Raw genomic sequence first — 24453 nt, forward strand, 5'->3', positions numbered from 1 at the left:
CCAGATCCAGCCCAGACCGTACACCTCAGCAGAGTGGGACATGGGGCAAATATTTCACCCCCAAAGGAAACCCATATCCATTAAGTCACTGCCCATCCCCCTCGCCCTTGGCAACCACCTGTCTACTTTGTTTCTATGGGTTTGCTTATTCGGGACATTTCCTTTAAATGGAATGCACAATATATGGCCCTTTATATCTGGCTTCTTTTACTTAGCATCATGTTTTCAAGGTTTATCTGTATTGTAGCATGTTTCAGTACTTCATGCCTTTTTACTGTTGAGTAATATTCCATTTTATCTGCTTTATTTCTCCATTCATATCCTTATTATCCACTCATGTACTGATGGACATTTGGGTTGTTTCTGCCTTTTGGCTATTATGTATAAAATGTTATTTTAATTCAGTTTTCATTCTTATTTCTCACATTTATTTATTAGAGGAATCAAGATATTTGTTGCTGATAATTCATACTTTAATTAGTCGGAGTCCTTCTTTGGAAGGGATAGGAAAAAACTTTGCTCTGGCTGCCAGGCAAGCACATCCGAATGGATGTTCTTTTTTGGAGTCTAGTGTACTTACAACAGCCTTGCTCTTACTGCACTGCCCTTCACAATTCTTAATTCCTTTGTTCAGAGGTGAGGGAACGGTCCTCCCAGTGCCTTTCCACCAGCCTCCATCACTTCTTATCCATGAAAGTCCTGGTGCCAGTGAAATTGATTAAGAAATGGGAATACCAGCTTTTAATAAGGGGGTGAAATTTATGTGCAGGATATTGGTTAAGCAGAAAGACAGCAAGAGCTCTTTGTGGGAGGATTGACTTTCGGAAGGTACTTATTTGAAGCGAGTTAAAATTGGAGGTGGGGAGAAGGACACCATTTTGTCAGTTTAAGGTTGCAAAGTCAGAATAAGATTGAGCATTTGCTATGAGCCAGGCACTGTTTTAAGCATTTGCCCATGTTAACTCATTCTTACAACAACCCCTGAGAGACATAATTTTACAAGTAAGGAAACTGAGGCCCAGACAGGTTTAAGAGGTTATTAAATCTTTTGTAGAACTTTGTTTAGATGAGCTTGCCATATTGTAGAGACTTTGGCCCTAGGATGGAATGGAGCGGTGGTTGTGATGGGGTGGAGAAGAAGACTTACAGAATACTTGAATTATACATGTGAATCCAGCAGACCAAATCCCTGTACCCATTTTTTAAGATATTTATTTATTTGACTAGGCCGAGTCTCAGTTGCAGCACACGAGATCCTCGGTCTCCACTGTGGCATGCAGGATCCTCGGTTGTGGCATGTGGGATCTGGTTCCCTGACCAGGGATGGAACCCAGGCCCCCTACATTGAGAGCTCAGAGTCCCAGCCACTGGTCTACCAGGGAATTCCCCGCCCTCTGCGCATTTGAAACTCCCACTCTCATCCCAAGCTAGAATTCATTCTTGCAAGCGCAGGTATGCTTGGGGAACTTTCTGAGGGCCTGCCTTCTGCTCCTCCTCCCCTACAGTTGGCTATAGCATGATTGTAGCCACAGTATTTTAGAAGTCTTCAGAGAGAGTGATTTTTTTTTTCCTCAAAGGTTTATGTTTTACTTCTCAAAGGGAAAGCATCTAATAAAAAAGTATTTATTATGGGGACAAAATTATCCTTAAATCCCACCCACTCATATCATTTAATTTATGTAAACAGACATTCTTTTCTTCAGTTTTCATTAAGTCTGTACCATTTTGAGCTATTAGACTTTGAAACCCTTTTTTTCAACTGCCTGTGGGTCTGCTGTATTTGGGACTCCTAGGATATATCCAGATATATGGGGTCTATGTAGATACTTTATGCTTTCAGAAGCACAAGATTCTACATCCAAGGTTGTTTTGAGTTGTTTGGAATGCTTATGAACAATAAGAGTGCAACTTGCAGAGCTCAAATAGTTCTCATCTTTGGCTAAAAATAAGATTGTAAATCCATTTCCCAGTCTTCAGAGGTGATGATTTACCAGAGATACAAACCACTTCCCTTGTCAGAACATCACGCATTGAAGATGGAGCTGCCCGTAAATAAGCAGAAGAGAGTGTGTATTGAGGACAGACGTGCAGTTACTGTATGTGTGGGGTAGCATTCAGTGGCTGGATGAGCACTCGGGAGAAAGGACAGGGAGTCAGCTGATACCGGGTGTGGACTTAGCCTAATAATGTGTGTAGGACATGTATAAAGTTTTGACATACATGAAGAAAAGCACCACTTAGAGTCTAGGTTTTATTAATACAGTTGGTAGGGGGAAGTCATTTTTTTTCTAAACTGCATATTTTAAATTGTTACATGATAATCTCAGTAGGTCATCTCATATTCCATGTGTAAATAACTCTTAGTTTAAAAATAAAACAAAGATGATTTGTACTGCTTAGTGTTTTTATTTTACATTTTTGGCCAGTGGTAAGCAAAATGTACTTTCCAGCTCTATCAAAGCATTTTTTTGTAGTGAAATTAACGTATATTGTATTTATCAAAATAAAGAGGTTACCACCTTATGTTTATCAGCTGTTATCCTTCAGATGGCATTTTAGAAAGTAACTGTTGTGGCATGTTCATATTTAGAAGCGTAAAAAATATTCTGAAAACTTCTAAGAGCTCAGCATTCTACTCTTTTATAAAAACTAAGAACTAGTACAAAGCTTAACAAAATAGTGTGACATTTATATAATATTCCTATCTATGTGGCATATCAGCATAGTATTTCTTTCTTAAAACAGTAATAGACTCCTGGAATTAGGCTCAGGCAGCAGAACCTATGACATATTTACCAAATATTTGGTATGTATTTATTTACTGAACAAATGCTTACTACTTTTTACTTACATGGCATGCCACCATAGTACGTACTCGCTCACTTACTGTTCTTATTCAGTGGGGAAAACAGACAAAAACAAATAAATAAAATCTAAAAGAGAAAATTACAAATGGTGCCATATGTGATTAAGGGACAGATAGACCATTATTAATATAGACTCTCGCAAAGTATAAAATCTGTTTCATTTTCTTGACTTGGTATTTCATACTGATATCTTGTTCCATGATGACTTTGGAAAGAGCTGATAGATTTAACCGAATTCTGTATATACATTTATTTATGCAACAACAAAAAATTTCCTGAATGTTTATTTGCCAGGCACAATTCTAGGCCCAAGAGAAAGCGCGTAAGACAAGACAAAGTCACTGTGTTCATGGTGCTTTCTCCCTGGTGGGAAGTCATTAAACAGATATGTGATAAATGTCAGGAAGTGATCAATGCTACCAAGAGAAATAAAGTGAACTGAGAGGACAGAGAGTTAGCAGACTGCTATTTTATTTGGGTAGACTGAGGAGTCTTTTAGAAGATAAACATTTTCCCACAGTTTTCCTTCTTTTGTCTCTTGGGTCAATTCAGTTAATGAATGCAGGATGCAAGATCATTTTTGTATCTGTTGGCATTATCCACATGTTCATTAAGAGAGCTTTGATGTGGTCCTGCTTCTTTCCAGTTCTTTGCCACTAAGGGAGATTAATAGTACTGAATTCTTTTCTTTATTCCTGTATCGTTCTTGTCTAAGCACCTTCAACCATGGCATCCTTCCCTTTACCTTTTGTCCAAAAAATACGCCTTGGTATCTGTTTCAAATTTCCAAAATCCTGGGATATGATGAGTCATTTGATTAGAAATTATATTGTACAATTAAATGTCTTCCAGATGTTTGATTTTACTGTGGGATTCCTTCTGGAGAGAACTGTTTTACCCAAGTCTTTCTCTTTGTAATGAGAATTTGAAAAATTTCGTCAATTTCATGACTGGAATTTGATGTCTTGGGTGATCTCACCGTGATCCCAGCCTTAATGCTTAAAAGCCCTAATTAAAGTTGTACACTGCGCAAGTGTTCTGTAGCATAGCACAAATCTAAAATAGGTAACTGGCAGCCACCCCACACCTCATTGTTGGCTGACTAACTTGTCCCATAAATAGCTCTGTGTTACGCGATCGGACAACTACAACTAACAGAGAAGGGATTTTTGTTTCATAACACACTTGTGTGGTCTCTGGTGTTCAACAAAACCAAAGTTCTAATTCCCCAGACCCTGACTATAGCACAAGTTAATAGGAGAATTGTACAAATCAGTCGTCAGATAGTTCTGGAAGGGATTCAAGATATCCCTGCCTTGTATCAAACTCCACACTGTGGATCATAGTGTTAGAGCAGATTCAGTTTTAGTCCCCTTTGTGTACATGAAAGTACAACTTGGCCACTCGGCATGTGGGATTTTAGTTCCCTCGTCAGTGATCAAACTCAGACACTTCCAGCAGTGGAAGCACAGTGGACCACCAGGGAGGCCCCTGCGTACATGAAAGTAATGCTTCTGTCACAGTCTGGTTTAATCCCAAGGAGGTTCTGCCAAATGAATTAAAATTTCTTAGGTGAGTCTGAAAAGGTATCGTAGTTTTATAAAACCGTTTTTCTGAAATCAAGTGAGTGTTTTAAAAATCTACCCACTATTGGAATACAATGGTTTTTGTTTCTAACTCTTAGCTGGAATATATTGTTTTCAATGTCTGAAAGATTTTTAAATGCTTTAACAGAACATTGCTTCATAAATTCCTTAGCAGTAACTCAGAAGGTGAACCTTGGGGTTATTTTCCAAATAAGTCTGTTCCTTTGATATGCAAATAATTACTGTTTAGGTAAATAATCATAATACTGAGGGTTCAATACATGCATTAGATACTACCACTTTTCTTTGACTGGGTCTTTTTCAAAATGGCGATGTATTTATTGCACTTCTTAAAAGTCAAAATACAAAAATCTAAAATAAGTGATTGTTTAACAGAATCTCTGTGCTACTTATTTATCATTACTGTTGTTGGAACACATGTAAAAGAAAGAATATGTCTGTGATATAAAAACTAGAGGCGGTTCTTTCCTTAATGCTGAATTTGTATTTTTCCTTATAGGACTTATGTACATTTTATAGTCAGAGCTTCATAGACCCAATTGTATACCTTTTCGTGGCCGCACTGAATGTCTACATTTTGAAAGCATTTTGAAACTAAAATTCAGTTTAAGAATACCAATCTTTAGTCTATCAAAAAGGGCTTAAATGCATTTATCTCCGGCCTTTATAATCAAGTATTTACTCTAGTGGATTTAAAAGGGGGGAAAAAAACCAACACAAACCACTGTTTGTTTAACAGATTGTAAACCATGGCTGTGTGGATACAAGCCCAGCAGCTCCAAGGAGATGCCCTTCATCAGATGCAAGCACTGTATGGTCAGCATTTCCCCATTGAGGTGCGCCATTACTTATCCCAGTGGATTGAAAGCCAAGCTTGGTAAGTGAACAAAGGTTTTTCTGTCATATTTTGTGAGGCACAAGCATATTGAAGTTTTATCAGAAAGATAACATAATAAAGACTCAAAAAGTTGTACGTTTATAAAGAAAATTATGTGACCCATGAAAAGGTATTCTATCTTAAATGTTAAGAAGATGGAATAACTACTGGCATTTTTTTAAAAAATAGGGTTTTTTTCCTTTAATAATAAATTCTGGATAAAAGCATTATAACATTGCTGCTCATAAAAAGCAGTTAATACATAGGTACCATTTATGTGCTATGTACTATGGTACTACTAGGTACGATGGCACTAACATATCAGTGCCATCTTTCTAGATTCCATATATACACGTTAATATATGGTATCTGTCTTTCTCTTTCTGGCTTACTTCACTGTGTATAATAGGCTCTGGGTTCATCCACCTCATTAGAACTGACTCAAATGTGGTCCTTTTTATAGCTGAGCAATATTCCGTTGTGTACATGTAACCACAACTTCTGTAGAGACACAAAGGACAGACTTTTGGACACAGGGGAAGGAGAAGGTGGGATGATTTCAGAGAATAGCATTGGAACATATATATTACCATTTGTAAAACAGATAGCCAGTGGGAGTTTGTTGTTCGACTCAGGGAACCCAAAGCCGGTGCTCTGTGACATCCTAGAGGGTGTGGGATGGGGAGGGAGGTAGGAGGGAGGTTTAAGAGGGAGGGGAGATGTGTATACTTATGGCTGATTCATATTGATGTATGACAGAAACCATCACAATATTGTAAAGTAATTATCCTCAAATTAAAAATAAAATTTTTTAAAAAGTCAGCAAAACTGAGTACCTAGCAGTGTTGTAGTTAGTGGAGTTCATATGAAAACATTGAAGCCCTTATCCACAGAGTTTAGTATTCAACAGGTCAGATAAGGTATGTATATGCATAAAATTTAATAAAGTGTATTATTGACAAGTTTAACAATGATGACTTTGGTGTTTTCAAATTTATATGTAATTTGTATATAAAGACTAAAAAGCAATACACCAAAATGTTAACAATAATTACTCTTTGTGGCAGATTTAACAACCATGTTTATTTTTCTGATTTCTCAAATCACTGTTTATATATCTGGGGGGAAATTGTTTTTAAATTCTTTCAAAATTAGTACATTGCAGTACAGACTGTCGACAAAGCTTTATAATCAACAAAGTTATTGCACGCCAGGCCACAGGCTGTCTGCTGCTCTGAGCAGGGCCTGGGCACATGCCAGTTACCAGTCTCAAGCTGATCTGTCATATTCATCAGATACTTCAGGCCTCCATCATCATGACCGGGAGAACAGGAGAAACCAGCCTTTATGCTGCTATTTGAGGCGAGCTGTATACCCATCAGTAGTGTTGCCTTAGAATCATTGCGATCTTGTGTTAGTAGCAGATTTCTGTTCAAAAGCTGGAGAGCACCAAAGGAAGGCAATTTTCTAGGCAATTAAAAAAATCTCAGCCTCATGCAATTAAGTGAGGGGAAAAAAGGTACTAAATGTGAGCAGGTCAACTGCACCTCATCTGGTGCTTTTCCATTTCATTTTCATTTTCTTTTAAAGATTTGGAGAGTTCAGGAAAACATTAGTAGGAAGTTTCTGTTGATCTAAAATTTCATTTAGTAGATTTCCCATGTAGTCATCTTACCAAACGAACGTTAAAAGACTTGTGTTGATGTCAGGGAAAACCTGAATTTTACTCAGTTTTGGGTTTAAGAATATAAAGATTTTAAGTAAAACATCTTCAGTTCTTCATGTTTAAGCTAAGAAAGTTTATATATGTATATATATGTGTGTGTATGTGTGTGTGTCTGTATATATATATGTGTATATGTATACGTATGTGGAAGAGAATTAAGTTTTAAAGTACAAGAACTGGTAGTACTTGATTTCCATGAGTTTTGCTCAGAGACTGGCTCTTCTCAAGAGTGAATTCACTACTCAGTGATCTGTGGTGACCTCAATGGGAAAGAAATCCAAAAAAGAGGGGATATATGTATACATATAGCTGATTCACTTTGCTGTACAATAAAAACAAACACGCCATTCTAAAGCAACTATACTCCAAAATATTCTTTTGAAGAGTGGATTCCTCAGACAAGGAGCATTATTGCCATTCAGAACAGAGGTGCAGGGCTGCCTCCATTCCTTCAAGGCTTTTATTTAGACATATTTAGCACACATATTTAAAATTTGGCTTTGTCTACTGCCTTCTCAAGAGGGCAGATTCAAGCATATTATTTGATGAAGTAATGTTACCAGTGCTTTGGTGTACCTGTCTGTGCCCCTGTTAGAAATTACTTTCTACCTAACTTCAGGGCTGTGTAGAGATGACAGAGCTGCTTAGCTATCACCAGATCTCTTGTTTGGCTGCAGACCCACCAGCAGTGATGAATGTTATTTCAATCTGACAGCTGTTAGGTTTCTTCAGCGAGCAGAGTTAAGTAATTTAGTACTGCCCAATAGCAATTGTTGCTTAAGTTGTTTAAAAAAAGAAAGAGAGTCAGAGATGGGGAGAGGGGGAAGAGTGGGGGAAGGAAGAGAGAGGAGGAGGAAGGGAGGGAGGGAGACCACCCAAGCCCTGCCACCGGTTAAGTGGCTCTGTATTACTACGAAGCCTATAAAGTGATTTTTCTGGTTCTTTGGAGGAGTCAGTGCTGCCTACATGTCCCAGATCTGCAGCTAGTGATACAAATGCCTGCCTTTGTGTGAATACTTGTAGGCTTCATCTGTCTTAATATCACATTTCCAGGGCTTCTTAGAAGTAACTCCGTTAACTCACCTGTCTTTACTTAAGAAATACTCCATGTGAAATTAGCAACACATACAAGTCCAGGCTGGCAAAAACACACAGAGCATTCTTGACCCTGTGCCCCCTTCCACCCTTGAAGGGGTAACTATAAATAGGAAATTATCAGAGTCCTTATTTCCTTCAGAGCACACAAAGCACTTTCCTTTTCCCTTCATTCCTAGAAGCAAAGAGCATAAGCACCAGAGCGAGTCAGTAGGAGAATGGGCAGTCCACTGCAAAGAAAAAAGAGAAAATATACTATACCTTCCACTAAGGTAACTAGTGGATTGGAAATAGATTTATGTAGATATCTAGTCAGTTTGAATTGCACTGTTGCCTAAAATTTGTAGTGAGCATTATAAAGCAATCACTTGAGCCCCAGAAAAGGTGTGGTGCATTGAGGCTGCATTCATACAGGCTGTGTGCATGTATGTATACATATGTATGTAATTTCTTTCCCCTAGGGACTCAATAGATCTTGATAATCCACAGGAGAACATTAAGGCCACCCAGCTCCTGGAGGGCCTGGTGCAGGAGTTGCAGAAGAAGGCAGAGCACCAAGTGGGGGAAGATGGGTTCCTACTGAAGATCAAGCTGGGGCACTACGCCACGCAGCTCCAGGTGGGCATGAGTTTGGGGCCACGCTCCACGTGAGCCCCAGGCCACACTGCGTTCTCTTTCCTGCAGGGGCTCTTCCTTCATTCAGAGGTTTTCTCTCTGTCCTTTCACCCAAGGTTGCCAAGCCACATGTGACACGTGTAAAGTTCTTATTGTTTGGTTTTGTGATTGTAGCTGCTTTTTTAAACCCTTTATTTGAAAACCATTTCAAATCTATAGACAATTACAAGATTGATACTAAGAACATATGCTCAGACTCACTGTTATTAACATTTGCTTTACCACATTCTCCCTCTGTGCACATGCATGTACACACACACATGCACGCAGACACACGCACATGCATGCAGACATGCACACACACAAACACAGGCACAGACATGCACATATTTCTTCATCACTCGAAAGTTGTATGTGTCATGCCCCTTTGTCCCTAAAGTACTCCAGTGTTCATTTTCTAAGCATATGAACCTTCTCTTATGTAGTTACAGTGCAGTTACCAACTGACTTACGAACATCCTGTGGGACATTTTTTTCCCCCTTCTGTCCAGGATCGCATTCAAGATTGCTTATTGCATGTAGTTGTCATGTCTCTTTAAGGAACCATTTGTCAGTCTCCCTTTGTCTTTCTTTGCATTGACATTTTAAAAATAATTCAGCTCCTCTGTTTTTTAAAGGTAAAATGTACCTTATTTGGGGTTTGTATGACATTTCTTATGATTAGATTCAGGGTGCACACCCCTGACCAGAATTGAAAATAAGTAATGTTGTGTCCTCCTCAAGAGTATCACATCCAGGGGTGTACCGCGTCCACCTCGTCCTCCTTGGTGGCAGTAATTTTGGTTGCTCAGTCAAGGTGGTATCCAGTTTCTCCTCTGATACGGCCCTTTAAAAATGTATTCTGTTCCCAAGCATGGTGCCCTTACTTTAAGCATTTTAAGATGCAATGAATAATTGCAATTACTCCTCCTGTAACTGCGTTTCCCACAACATGCTTTTCTTGTCCCCATTCACACTGGAAGAGCAGCAGTTCCCATGGTTGTGTTACCAAGCGTCTCCTCCATCCTGAGGTCTGGCCCTCTGCTCTGAGGTGAGGTTCAGCCCCATAGCATGAAGCAGAACAACGTGATGTTTGCTCTTGGATTCTTTCAGAACACATACGACCGCTGCCCCATGGAGCTGGTGCGCTGCATCCGCCATATTCTGTACAATGAACAGAGGCTGGTCCGAGAAGCCAACAATGTGAGTGTCCTGTGGGCTTGGGAAGTCCTTTCTTGCCCAGCTCTTTCTGGGCCCAGCTTTGTCAGGATCTCTCAGGGTGCATCTGTTGGTGTCTCTATAAACAGAGCTTTGTCCTAAGAGCGCAAAGGAAATAGAAAACTGATCTCTGATCTTGACTGCTTGTAACCTTGGTGAGATCGCAACCACAAAACAATGTGAACAAGTGCAAAATAATTTAACCCCAATTGAATAGTGTTTGAGGAGAGGCACACTTATATTCAGGGATCCCTGGTGGTTCAGTTGGTAAAGAATCTGCCCACAGTGCGAGAAACTTGGGTTGGATCCCTGGGTTGGGAAGATTCCCTGGAGAAGGGAATAGCTACCCACTCCATAGTTCTTGTCTGGAGAATTCCGTGGACCAAGGAGCCTGGCGGGCTACAGTCCATGTGATCATAAAGAGCTGGACACAACTGAGCGACTCACACACACACATACTTATATTCAGGTGAGATCACTTAAGAACAGCCCCTTCTCGGCCCCCTTCAACCTGGTATTGAAGGAATAGATCCACTCAGACCAGGTCGATGACTCGATCCACACAGCCCTTGTTGATGCGTCTCCCATCACTTCACTTGGGGTCTCCAGGATGCTGCTCCTGAGCAGTTCACACTCTTCACCCAGTCACGAGGTCTTGAGGGAGGACACCGATGACCTGTTCACACAGCCATGTCCCCCGCTGTGCCCCCAGCACCTGGCCTGGTTGGCGTCCAGTGAATGACTCTGAGATGAGGGAATCGTCATTATTAGTAGGAAAACTCCTGAGACATGTTGAGTTCTGGTCTCCAGAGAAAACTCAGATGTCTCCTATGTGTAGGTCAGAGCCTTTCTGCAGCACTTTATGAAGATGCCATAGCCCACCAGGTCTCCTGTTGCTCCTCTTCTTCCCACTCTGCCCCAACTCTCACAAATAACATTTGCAGTTCTCTGACTCAAAATTTAGCTTTTGGCATCTCGGCCCAGTTATAGTGCAGTCATCGCCCTTTCTCTGGGACTAAGGCCTAAGGCTTCCTGCCATCCTCACTGCCCAGCTCACTGCCACCCGCACTGTCTGCTCTGTCTCCAGGGTACTTCTCCCGCTGGAAGTCTCGCTGATGCCATGTCCCAGAAGCACCTTCAGATCAACCAGACATTTGAGGAGCTGCGATTGGTCACGCAGGACACGGAGAATGAGCTGAAGAAGCTGCAGCAGACTCAAGAGTATTTCATCATCCAGTATCAGGAGAGCCTGAGGATCCAGGGTGAGCCTGGTGTGGGAGGGTGGTGCGTGTCCGGAGGACTGGAGTGAGGACTGGCAAGAAGCTGGTTGGCTTAGAAGAGAACCAGTTCTCCGTTTAGAGGCGTTTTCCTCTCTCTGGTGTAGCAGAGAATCCTTTGCGTTGAAGGCAGCGCCGGAGGCTGAGGCCTTGGAAGGGAAAAATACAGGCACTGGTCCTGGGAGAGAAGGTGGGGTCTCATTCTGGCCCCCCACCACATCCAACGAGCTGCTGGTCTGTGAGGAAAGGCATTTCCTCTTGTGGGAAGGGGCACACAGACTAAGGAAACAGTATCAGATGGCACTTTGTACGTGCAGGCATTTTCAAAGTGGTGCTTTATTGAAATGGTAAACTTTCTGAACAGGGAGACTATTCGGGACATAGAGGTGTGTTCTACGGCCTTTTAGTATTGTTCTGTGCGGTTATTCAGGCAGGCTGTCCTGGGGCAGAGCAACTAGTGCATCTCAGTTAGCCCTGTAGACAGAGGAGCCCCTGCCTGGGGTAAAACCTGCTGGTGCCTTGGGCAGAATCAGTCTGGAAGGTGTGGAGCCCCACCAGCACCCCCTATTGACCCTTCAGAGTTTGGCAGTGTGACTTTAATACAGGTGTGCTTGGGAGATGCCAAGGGTTTGGTTCCAGACCACTACAAAAAATATTGCAGTAAAGCAATTCACATGAATTTTTTGGTTTACCAGCGTATATATGTTATGTTTATACTACACTGTAGTCCAGTAAGTGTGCAATAGCATTGTCTAAAAAAAAACTGTACGTACCTTAATTTAAAAATTGCTAATGATCCCAACCTTCAGTGAATTATAGTAGTAACGTCAAAGATCACTGGTCACAGATCAGCATAGCAAATATAGTAATAATGAAAAACTCTGAAATAGTGCAAGGATTACCAAAATGTGACACAGAGACAAGAAATGAGCCAATGCTGTTGGAAAAAAACAACATCAATAGGCTTGCTTGCCACAAGGTTGCTGCAAGCATTCAATTTATATTTTAAAAAAAAGAACACAGTATCTATGAAGTACAATATATTGCACCATGATAAAATGAAGTGTCCCTGTAGTTTCCTCTCCCTGGTTACATGCCCTGCTCAAAATCTCAGAGATGCTTTAGCTCAACCAGTCAGCCATGAAAATACATGTGCATGCACATACCATGTCCTTCTCTACTACCATGCCTGTGGGCTCCATTTTAGACCTGTATTAATACCACTTATTCTTTTTATCTTCTGTGGAAGAATATAAATTTGTTGAGAAGGAACAGTTTTTTATCTCTAGACCTTAAGATTTGTTGTTGTTGTTGTTGTACAGTCACTAAGTCTTGTCCAACTCTTTGGACTCCATGGACTGCAGCACGCCAGGCTTCGCTATCCGTCACCAACTCTCGGAGCTTGCTCAAACTCATGTCCATCGAGTTGGTGATGCCATCCAGCCATCTCATCCTCTGTCGTCCCCTTCTCCTCCTGCCCTCAGTCTTTCCCAGCATCAGGGTCTTTTCCAGTGAGTTGGCTCTTCACATCAGGTGGCCAGAGTGTTGGAGCTTCAGCTTCAGCATCAGTCCTTACAATGAATATTCAGGGTTGATTTCCTTTAAGATTGACTGGTTGGATCTCCTTGTAGTTCAAGGGACTCTGAGGCCAGCACAGCCCAAGTCAGAGCTGGTGTTGAGTAAATGATGGCGGATGACTCTGGCATGTCTTCCTCCCATCTATATCCATACCAGGCTGACCACCTCCTGGATTAGGGAACAGGAGATTTCAGCCTCTTATTTCTACCCAAGGCCATTGACTGGCTGACAGAATTGATGATCCTCTTCTTGGGTTTTCTGTTTCCTACTTGTGAGGTTTGGATTTGTCGCCATGATGCAATGTCAGTTCAGTCTCATTTGTCAAGTGCACCCATCAGAAACACAGATGACTGATCTGTTTGTGTGAGGGCAGTCTCAGCTCCCTCCAGTGGAGCAGACAATTGCCTCACGTCTCCTGGCGTCCTTCCCAGAAGCTTCTGCAATTTGCTAGGAGAGACCTAAGTGGGTCACTTGCATAAGGAAGCCAGGTCCCAGCGTTGGGATTATCACTGTCTCCCTGTGGGTGGCAGGATTCCGAGGTGGCTGTCCAGATTGCTCTGCTCTGTTCTTGCCTGCTCAATCCCCTGCAGTCAGAATGGAGCCCTATTTCTAAGTTCTCTTCTGGTTCCGGGCTGTCCTGGCTGAATAGAGTTGCTTTAGTCTGTCCCAGCCTTGTGCGTCCATAGGACAGGGTCTCGGCCGTGTGACGTGGCCCTCAGAGGCCTGCCAGGACTTTGACCGAGACTTGCTGACTGACGGTCACATCTTCTAGACTGAGCCCCAGTGAGACCCTTGGGATGTTCAGAAAGGCCATTGGCGAGGGTTGGATGCCACACTGGGGACAGTGGTTAGCTGTGGAGGGAGGGATGGGGTTACCAGCAGGGGAGGGTACAGGTGCTTCACCGTGGAAGTGCTTGATTTCTTAAGCAGCTTCTTGACACACAGGTGCTCCCTGTATCATCCTCTCTACTTCCCGTGTCTTAAGTATTTCATCACAGGTTGTTTGCAGAGGGAGTCAGTGAGGCCTGGTTACATATTCCTGCCATTGATGAGCTGCCTGAGAGCTGGTGTGGAGAGAAACTGCCTCGCTCTCCTGAGGGAATCTCGCTGCCTTCGTGTCGCAGTGGCCCAGCTCTCTGTGTCTCTCTCTCCTGGTTGGTCAGCTGAGCTCACAGTGACCAACCTGGACAAGCACATTAGGGACCTTCACCGCCTGAAGAAGCCCCCATTCCCTGAGGAGAGGCTGCCGAGCCTGGGAGACAGGACAAAGCCCGTGGAGCAGAGCCTTCCGACGAGGCCGTGCCCGTGAGGTTGGAGCTGAGAGCTGCTCCGTCAGCCTTTCATCCCCTCTTGTAGCCCGTTAACCGTGACTGACTTCCCTCGGAGGCCAGTGGTGCCGGGCAGCTTCCTGAGCATTTTCTGTCTCATCACTTATTTAACCTCCCAGCAGCTGCTGAGGTAGATGCCTCGTGAGACTCCCCTTTTACAGGTGGGGAAACTGAGGCATAGGAGAGCGGGGTGACTTGCCCGAGTTCACCCACCTGGTGAATGGCGGGGTTCACTTCAGACCAGACATGGTGGCTCCAAGCCAGACCCCACATGGGGTGAAGAGGGCTGATGGGGCTTGGCCAGGGCAGGCTCCTCCTCAGCTGTCCCCCAGGCTTCCATCTCCCCACTCCCCGAGGGGAGCTAGGTCAGGGCACAGGGACCAGAGCCTTCTCACCTCTGGCCTCGTTGCTGTGGAACCCGACTGGCCGCAGGTCAGACCTGTCCCCTCGAGGGTCTTGCCTCCAGAACAGATGGGCCCCCGGCTGGCCCGGGGAGGTCATGGTCATGGTCATGGTGTCCCGTCCCCTCCTCCAGCTCAATTTGCCCAGCTGGCCCAGCTGAACCCCCAGGAGCGACTGAGCCGGGAGACGGCCCTCCAGCAGAAGCAGGTGTCGCTGGAGGCCTGGCTGCAGCGCGAGGCCCAGACGCTGCAGCAGTACCGTGTGGTGAGTGGGCTCTGCGTCCCTGCCCTCCCGCGGGGGCGGTGACGCCCCGAGCTTTCCCGGGGACCCCGAGGGAGGCAGAGAGCCAGGAGGAGAGCGGGACCCGGCGGGGCAGGAGGCCAGGGCCTTCTTCCCCGCGGGGCCTGAGGGGCAGAGTTGGTCTGGGAGGAGGAGGCCCTGCAGGGCTGTTCTGAGAGCCAGAAGGGCCCTCTGAGCCACCTCCCGACCCTCAGGAGCTGGCCGAGAAGCACCAGAAGACCCTGCAGCTGCTGCGGAAGCAGCAGACCATCATCCTGGATGACGAGCTGATCCAGTGGAAGCGGCGGCAGCAGCTGGCGGGGAACGGCGGTCCCCCCGAGGGCAGCCTGGATGTGCTACAGTCCTGGTACCGGGGTTGGGGGGCAGGGAGGGGCAGCAGGGGCTCAGAGTGATGCTGCCAGCTGCTGTTTGTTCCCACGTCTGCACAGGCAGCTGGCTCCCTCTGTCTGGGCACGGGTCTTATCCCACCAGTGGTTCTGGTTTGATGCTGACGCTGGTGTCCCTTCCTGTGCCCCCTGCCCTGGGAGGGGCATCACTGGCTTGGATGCTGGGGTGGGGCAGGTGGCAAAGTGACGCTCAGGCTGGTTGGACCCCAGTCAGCATCGCTCCTCCTGGGTGTTTCTCTGGGTTTCTGGAAGGCAAGGCATCTCTGCTGTGCCCAGGGAATAGGCGAGGTGGCCTGGGCGCCAGGCCTTCCTGGGGCTGGAGCTGGAGCTGGGTGTGGGCCTGGTCCCCGCCTGGGCGCCTGCCAGCTTCTGGCCTGGAGGATGTGGGTGAAGCCAGTGTCCTTCCCTTGGGCCCCGGGGCTCACGTTCAGGTGTGAGAAGTTGGCGGAGATCATCTGGCAGAACCGGCAGCAAATCCGCAGAGCCGAGCACCTCTGCCAGCAGCTGCCCATCCCCGGCCCCGTGGAGGAGATGCTGGCCGAGGTCAACGCCACCATCACTGACATCATCTCAGCCCTGGTGACCAGGTGACTGCTGCCTCCTGGCCACGCCCCACTCCCATCTGGTTGCCCTGGGTGGGGGGCAGCAAGGTCTTTAAAGATGGGGAGCTCTAGCTTAAATCCTTCAGTTTCTGCCTCACACCCTCATCCCATCCTCCTCTGTCCCCTGTTGCTATGGCCTCTTGCTGTTCACCCCACCCGTTTTTCTCATGGACACTACACGGACGTTTGTCTCCTGCAGTTCGTTTTAGTTGCTGAGTTCCTTTCACTGCCTCCCTTCCCACCAGCTCCCCCAACTCACAGTGACCTCCAGGGAGGGTGGACTGTGCCCCAAGCCCTCCCTGCACCTGCTCAGCCCGGTGCAAGGCAGCCTCCCCACATGGAGGGAGTGTCCAGAGCCCTGTCCCCTGAAGCATCTCCTGTCCCCGCAGCACATTCATCATCGAGAAGCAGCCCCCTCAGGTCCTGAAGACCCAGACCAAGTTTGCGGCCACCGTGCGCCTGCTGGTGGGCGGGAAGCTGAACGTGCACATGAACCCCCCCCAGGTGAAGGCCACCATCATCAGCGAGCAGCAGGCCAAGTCACTGCTCAAGAACGAGAACACCCGCAAGTATGTTGCCCTGGAAACAGAAGGAAAGGGATCCCACCTCCTGGCAAGTCTAGGCCTGACCCTTTGTAGGAGCGCCTCTCCTAGCTCTCAGAGAAGGAATAAGGGTGTTCTTGTGTAAAGAAACTCTGATACAGTAGGCATATGTCTAAGGAAACTTCTTGTGTGTTTTATGTATGTTTACTTCTTATATCATTTATGCAGCTGAACCCCCGTTTCCTCTTAAATGACTTGAGTTTTTGACAGCCTCCTTTATTTCCTCCCACCCCCAATATATCACACCCCGTCATGTGTGCTGAGACCCTGTGTGGGCATAGAGTTGAGTCTGTCTCTCGTTTGCAGTGATTACAGCGGGGAGATCCTGAACAACTGCTGTGTGATGGAGTATCACCAGGCCACAGGCACCCTGAGCGCCCACTTCAGGAACATGGTGAGGATGGGAGAAGAGGAAGAACAGACTTTCCCTCTAGTTGCTTGAGGGCTTTATCCTCTCATCTTTCTCCTTGGCAGTCCCTGAAACGAATTAAGAGATCTGACCGTCGTGGGGCAGAGTCAGTGACAGAAGAAAAATTTACCATCCTGTTTGAATCACAGTTCAGTGTTGGTGGAAATGAGCTGGTTTTTCAAGTCAAGGTGTGTGTGTGTGTATACTTTATATCCCAAAAGAATTGTTTTGATCTCAGAGTATCTTTTCATTTATTTTTATTTTGGAATTCATTTACGTTGTGTTAGTGTCAGGTGTACCTACTTGTGATTATTGATGAATAGAAAGTGAGGAGACCTCATCCTTAGGACTCTGTCTCTTAGATTCTCTTAAGACATGAACAAATAATAGTGAAATGAAATAGCTAGAATTACGGGTAGAAGTGAACCCAGGGACACATCACTCAGAATGGATTTGAGCACAGTTATTGTTAAATTTTAGACATTAGTTTCTTGCTATTTTTTTTCCCAGAAATGTCTCCATATTCTTTCTCTTTTCTATCTGTTCTCTAACTTCAAGAAACTTACTCTATACTTCAGAAATATCTAAATCTCAAAATGTCATGCAGAAATATCTCTGCTAAAATACCTTAAATTTCTAAGACTGTGCAAATGTGATGTCTTGTTGTTCCTGGAGCCATTCCTGTTCTGTGTTTGAGGGTGACATTTACTGAAATGGAGAGAGGATGCACGTGTTGTGATGGAAACAAAAGGAGAGAAGGGCAGAGCATGTGGCTGTGGACTCTCAGCCCTCTCCCGTGTCTCTTTCAGACCCTGTCTCTCCCAGTGGTGGTGATTGTTCACGGCAGCCAGGATAACAATGCGACGGCCACCGTCCTCTGGGACAACGCTTTTGCAGAGCCTGTGAGTGCATTCCTTGGGTCTGAAGGTCTCAAGACCTTGACACTGGTGTCCTCAGTCCCTGTCAGTCTCTTTATCCCCACCAAAAGGCTTAGAAAAAAAAATGCTGTGTTCCTTAGGAGGCAGAATGGAGAGCATGTGGAAAGTAGAATGAGCAGGCGCTTGAAGAATGGCCAGGGTTTCAAGTCAGGCCCCATCATTTCCTCACTCTGACCACAGGAAATTTGCTTGACCTCTCCGAGTCTAAGCTTCCCATGAGTGTCTGCAACACAGGGAGAGTAATGCTCCAGAGTGGTATTTGGAAGATTCATCCACAAAATGCTTGTCACATAGTCAGTACTCCGTAAATATTATTTTGAATCCTGGGTAAAACCATGCATGGAGTTTGGGACTCCCCAGTTTCTTCTAGCGGTTGTGTACTTTATCAGGAAGTCACTTTTGGTTAGAAGTTGCTTCCTGTCATCGTCCCTCCAGTGACTGAGGGTGACATTTCATGTCTATTCCAAATTTTGGCTCTATGACTCATCCCAAGTCTCAGGAAGAATGAGATGCTATGTGTAAAGGAATGAGTGTGATTCTGCGGATGTATCACCTCAGTACTGTCTGGGTACCACTCGTGTGTGGCTGGCTTGATCATTTTCAAAACATGTCAGTAGATAGAGTTCTGTGTGGCGCATATTTCCAGTAGAAATTAGTCCAAAGAACCTGATGAAAGGTTATACTTGTTATTTGGAACATAAAGGTATGTCCTTCTCTAATGTGGCTCTAACGTGAAGAGTCTGACATGGCATTTTCAACAGGGCTCTTTTGAGAACAATATTTTTGCAGCAGGGATGAGATTTTTAGCAGAAATTCTGCCATTCTTGTGGTATAAACCCTGCGTTTAAGGCTCTTTTAAAAAACATCTACCTAAGGAGCTCGAAGAGAGAATTTGATTTGATTTGATCAAATCCTCTCTTGGATTTGATTGATCCAAGAGAGGATTTTGGAGGAACAATCAATTAAAACAAGAAGACAACTATTCACCAAAGGACTAGACTTTTTAATAAATAAATTTATGTATAGAAATGTATATATATATATAAACACTTATATATATATATATATATATATATGAGGGAATTTGAGTAAGTGAGAAAAGACAAGGAAAAATTGAAAATTTTAAAAAATATCTTGGGGACTTCCCTTGTGGTCTAGCAGCTAAGACTCCGTGCTCCCACTGCAGGGGGCCTGGGTTTGGTCCCTGGTCAGGGAACTAGATCCCACATGCTGCAACTAAGACCCAGCACAGACAAATAAAAATTAAAAAAAAAAAATCTGCCTCCATTTGTCCTGATGATCCTCCTGGATAGGATTGCCACGTCTGCTCTCCTCTCCCTCTCTGCCTGTCCCCAAATCTCACTCCTTGTGTAACTCTGGCATCTCCTGCCATATGTCATTCCTGAAGTATCTTATCTAAATAAATAATTTTTAACATTTTCAGTTATGTTAATAACTAGTGTACATCTTACTTTTTTTTTAAATTTATTGAAGTATAGTTGATTTACAATGTTGTGTTAATTTCTGATGTACAGCAAAGTGTTTAGTCAGTTCAGTCGCTCAGTTGTGTCTGACTCTTTGCAACCCCATAGACTGCAGCATGCCAGGCTTCCGTGTCCATCACCAGCTCCTGGAACTTGCTCAAACTCATGTCTATCGAGTCGGTGATGCCATCCAACCATTTCACTTTCTGTCGTCCCCTTCTCCTCCTGCCTTCAATCTTTCCCAGCATCAGGGTCTTTTCAAATGAGTCAGTTCTTCACATCAGGTGGCCAGAGTATTGGAGTTTCAGCTTCCAATGTATATTCAGGACTGATTTCCTTTAGGATTGACTGGTTGGATCTCCTTGCAGTCCAAGGGACTCTGAAGAGTCTTCTCCAACACCACAATTCAAAAGCATCAGTTCTTCGGCGCTAAGCTTTCTTTATGGTCCAACTCTCACATCCATACATGACTACTGGAAAAACCATAGCTTTGACTGGACAGACCTTTGTTGGCAAAGTAGTGTCTCTACTTTTTAATATGCTATCTAGGTTTGTCATAGCTTTTCTTCCAAGGAGCAAATGTCTTTTAATTTCATGGCTGCAGTCACCATCTGCAGTGGTTTTGGGAGCCCAAGAAAATAAAGTCTGTCACTGTTTCCATTATTTCCCCATCTATTTGCCATGAAATGATGGGACTGGATGCCATGTTCTTAAGTTTTTTGAATGTTGAGTTTTGAGCCAACTTTTTCACTCTCCTCTTTCACTTCCATTAAGAGGCTCTTTAGTTCCTCTTCACTTTCTGCCACAAGGATGGTATCACCTGAGTATCTCAGGTTATTGATATTTCTCCCGGCAATCTTGATTCCAGCTTGTGCTTCATCTTGCCTGGCATTTCACATGATGTACTCTGCATATAAGTTAAATAAGCAGGGTAACAATATACAGTCTTGATGTACTCCTTTCCCAATTTGGAATCAGTCTGTTGTTTCATATCTGGTTCTAACTGTTGCTTCTTGACCTGTGTACAGATTTCTCAGGAGGCAGGTAAGGTGGTCTGGTATTCCCGCTCTTGAAGCAAAGTGTTTCTATATATATATTTTTTTTTCTGATGGTTTGTTGCAGGATGTTGAATATAGTTCCCTGTGCTATACAGTAGGACCTTGTTGTTTATCTGTTTTATATATAATAGCTTGTATCTGCTAATCCCAAACTCCTAATTTCTCCCTTTCCAACTCCCTCTCCCCTTTCTAAAGTTTGTTTTCTTTGTGAGTCTGTTTCTGTTTTGTAAACAAGTCTGTGTCTTATTTTAGATCCCACATATAAGTAATATCATATGGTTTTTGTCTTTCTCTTTCTGACCTCACTTAGTGTGAAGAGCTCTAGGCCCATTAGTATTGCTACAGATGGCATTGTTTTTAATGGCTGAGCAGCATTCCGTTGTATTTGTCCACCACACCTTCATCTGCTCACCTTTCGGTGGACATTTAGGTTGTTCCCGTGTCTTGGCTATTGTAAGTAGTGCTTCTCTGAGCACAGGGGCACATGTATCTTTTTGAATTAGAGTTTTCTCTGGATATATACCCAGGAGTGGGATTGCTGGATCTTACGGCAACTCTTTTTAGTTTTTCTTAAGGAACCTCCATCCTGTTTTCCATAGTGGCTGCACCAATTTATATTTCCACCAGCACTGTAGGAGGGTTCCCCTTTCTCCACATCTTCTCCATTATGCTGTTTTAGAACAAATACAGACTTGTGGGAATTATTCTACAGATGTATTTGCCTATATGTGAAATGAGATGAATACACTGCAGCTTTGCTTGTAACAATAGCCAAAGACTTAAGGATGATACATAGATGTCCACCAATGGAGATCTGGTTAAATATATTATTGTTCCTCCATACTGTAGAATATTTAGCAGCCACAAAAGAAAATGAAAAATTTCTTTATGTGCTAATGTGAGGTCTTCTAGATAAAGTATTAAGTGAAAAAAAGGAGATGCAGAATACGTGGGTTTTATATTTTAAGAAAAGAAAATTATACATATTCGCTGACAGGCCTGGAATATCTTTGTTAGTATACACAATAAACTAGATTACATGCTTTGGGGAGAGGAACTAGATTGCTGGCAGACACAGATAGGAAAGTGATAGGAAAGTGACTTCACTGTATACCCTTCTGTGCTTTTTAAATTTTATATCATGTGAAGGAATTGCCTTTTCCAAAAGAAATTTATAATAAAATAAAATGAAGTACTGTGACCGAATGGGATGAAAGCAGTTTTTAATAAATTTATATCTGAATCTGTTTCTCAGTAAAATCTTCAGCTCACAGTTTCTACTCTTCCATACAAGTTATTTCACTTTAAGCTCGTGTTCTTGGCAGAAGGAGTCAAGAGCAAGGATGACACTTGAGCACACATGTATGAACACACACACAACACACACACACACATTCTCTCCATATACCTAGAGAACCAGTCTTGTAGACTTCGACTCCCTTTGAATTTCCAGTATCAGAGCCAGACCTTGGTCATGTTTTTTTTCATGACTGTTGAAACACGACACATCCAGCAGCTCACTTACAGAATCCCACAGAAAGCACGAGGTTACCTTCCAAGTTTTGAGTGAAGAAGAGAAGATGGATCCTTCTGAATTTCACGAAACGGCACACCCCAAGGAAGTTTGAGTTGACACTCAGGCTCAGCCAGACAAGTGTTTGTAACTCCATCCAGTCCCTGGTGTTTTTCTCTTGCGCATCAAGGGTATAAATCATGCGACTGTTTTCTCCTAAGGTTTCTGGCTTCTCTCCCCCTCAGGGCAGGGTTCCGTTTGCGGTGCCCGACAAAGTCCTGTGGCCGCAGCTGTGCGAGGCGCTCAACATGAAATTCAAGGCCGAGGTGCAGAGCAACCGGGGCCTGACCAAGGAGAACCTGGTGTTCCTGGCGCAGAAGCTGTTCAACAGCAGCAGCGGCCACCTCGAGGACTACAACGGCATGTCCGTGTCCTGGTCCCAGTTCAACCGGGTGAGGAACGCACCACCGGCAGCAATTAGATCAGCCCCTGCAAACCGAGTCCCTCAGGAGCCTCCCTGCACCAGGCCCTCACTCCTCGTGTCTCTAATGTGATGTGCCCGTGATATTAGGAAGCTTCTGAACAGATGGACAACCTCATACATTTTATGTAGAAAATTACATGCTTGAATATTTAAGCAAATCGGGTGCACTAGCATGCAGCCAGTGCATTTTCTCCTTTGTAAAGGAAACAGCAAAGTGAACAGTAATGTAATTCATGAGAAGTAAAGCTTTTGTGATGATCAGAGCTCCATGGCTCTGTCCCCTTGACCCTCTGATGTTCCTTGATGCATAATGCAAAGTCAGGCTCCCATGGAACCCTCAGTCCAAGAAAGAGGATGCTGATGAAGGAAATTTAAGTTGATTTTAAATTGAACTTTAATTTCTTTGCTTACACCCCCACCCCACTTACTTTAAGTGCCCTAATTCAGAGATTTCATAGTCTCTGAGTATGTCTTTTTTGAACGGTTATGTGCCAACCAGCTGGCTAAGAGGTTTGCTGGTGATCAGAGGAGCTTTGCTAGGAGAAGCAGGAGGCCCTCATGGTCTGTCTTTGCCATTGCAGTATAGCTCCTGCCTTCCAACAGAATCAGATCACTGCGTTTGGCTGCTAATTGTTGGTAACACCCAGATGATAGAGTGTTCCCTATAGCCTCGTGGTGCGATCTGATGTAATTCACGTTTACGCATCACCGGAGCATCTTGTTAAGGGGTGGGCTTGGATGCAGCAGGCCTGAGATGAGGCCTGACATTCTGCATTTCTCAGAAGCTCCTGGGTGATGCTGCTGCGGTTCGTCACAGGCCACAATCACAACCAACAAAGGACTAGTCAGCCCAGATGCAGGGGAGAGGGTGTGTGGCCAGGCCCACTGAGTGTTGGTAATTGCTTTGTGGTGTTTTCCCCTTCTCCCGTCTTTTCTTCTCTGCACTGTTTTTTGGTTGTAGGACCCTTTGGTCAAACTCAGGCAGGCATCTATATTTGTATGTTCCTGACAGTGTGGATATTTTCCATTTAATTTGTCCAGTTAAAGCGTATCCAGGCAATCAGACCCTGAGCGTGGCTTTTGCCTTCTTGGGTTCACTGTTGTCTCTCCAACCAGGAGAATTTACCCGGACGGAATTATACTTTCTGGCAGTGGTTTGATGGTGTTATGGAAGTGTTAAAGAAACATCTCAAGCCTCATTGGAATGATGGGTGAGCATTGTCATTTACTAAGCTGGCAGTAGAGTGGCAAGGTCTTCCTTCTTGCATTTAAACATCACACTCTGCTTCTGCCCCTTTGGCCTTTATGATCCAGGGCCATCTTGGGTTTCGTGAACAAGCAACAGGCCCACGACCTGCTCATCAACAAGCCAGACGGGACCTTCCTGCTGAGGTTCAGTGACTCTGAAATTGGTGGCATCACCATTGCTTGGAAGTTTGATTCTCGTGAGTGTCTCTCCCTTTTTAGGACATCTTGGCTCTGGTTAGGTGCTTACATTGCAAAATTATTATACTTTAACCACCAGTTCATTGAGTACTTGTTATTATTCCTTGGGGGCAGTACTAATTATGGGAAGCACAAATGGATAACCATGACACAGCTGCAGCTGGTGTAAAATCTTATCATGGGAAACACAAGCACTAATTTTGAGAAACACAAATGGATAGCTACCTTTGTAATGCAGTATCCTGCCCAAAGTGTCAGCTGCTTCACCTTTGAACTTTTTGCCTTATTATTCAAGCTTGGGCTTATTTCAGTAAAGAATTACTCTGTCGTTTGGAGTCATTAGAATGGAAATAATATGCTGTTTTCATTGTTCCCTTATCCTAACCTAAGGTTACAGCTATTGGCCATTTTCATCTGGAAATATTAGTTCTTTCCTCTGATCCTCACAGTCAAACAAGAGTAGCGTGGTTGTTTTTGGTAACTTAAAGGTTTAAATAGCTTTTAATAACTCTCACACATCCTCTGGCTATGGACACGCTTCCTGTCTCTCTTACGTGCTTTTGCAGAGGGAATCAGAGACTGGAGTCAGCAACAAGTTTCTT

At 44.2% G+C, this 24453-nt stretch overlaps 1 protein-coding gene across 7 annotated transcripts in view; it reads left to right on the forward strand.

The window, feature by feature from the left end:
* LOC122441627 (signal transducer and activator of transcription 5B) overlaps positions 1-24453 on the forward strand; it is a 64643-nt gene that overhangs the window by 32609 nt on the left and 7581 nt on the right. For 5 of the 7 annotated variants that reach the window (XM_043468469.1, XM_043468454.1, XM_043468497.1 and 2 more), the window contains 14 exons: positions 5214-5351; positions 8634-8790; positions 9940-10029; positions 11132-11306; positions 14763-14893; positions 15124-15275; positions 15747-15902; positions 16307-16486; positions 16826-16913; positions 16994-17116; positions 17738-17830; positions 22167-22373; positions 23522-23616; positions 23720-23850. In XM_043468469.1, coding sequence (XP_043324404.1) covers positions 5224-5351; positions 8634-8790; positions 9940-10029; positions 11132-11306; positions 14763-14893; positions 15124-15275; positions 15747-15902; positions 16307-16486; positions 16826-16913; positions 16994-17116; positions 17738-17830; positions 22167-22373; positions 23522-23616; positions 23720-23850 — 1906 coding nt within the window. In that variant the 5' untranslated portion in view covers positions 5214-5223. Of the gene's footprint in view, positions 1-5213; positions 5352-8375; positions 8445-8633; positions 8791-9939; positions 10030-11131; positions 11307-14762; positions 14894-15123; positions 15276-15746; positions 15903-16306; positions 16487-16825; positions 16914-16993; positions 17117-17737; positions 17831-22166; positions 22374-23521; positions 23617-23719; positions 23851-24453 lie in introns of those variants that run through there. The other 2 variants (XM_043468505.1, XM_043468488.1) reach the window with 2 other exon arrangements.

Source organism: Cervus canadensis, chromosome 1 (assembly GCF_019320065.1).
Source record: "Cervus canadensis isolate Bull #8, Minnesota chromosome 1, ASM1932006v1, whole genome shotgun sequence".
Taxonomy (NCBI): Eukaryota; Metazoa; Chordata; class Mammalia; order Artiodactyla; family Cervidae; genus Cervus; species Cervus canadensis.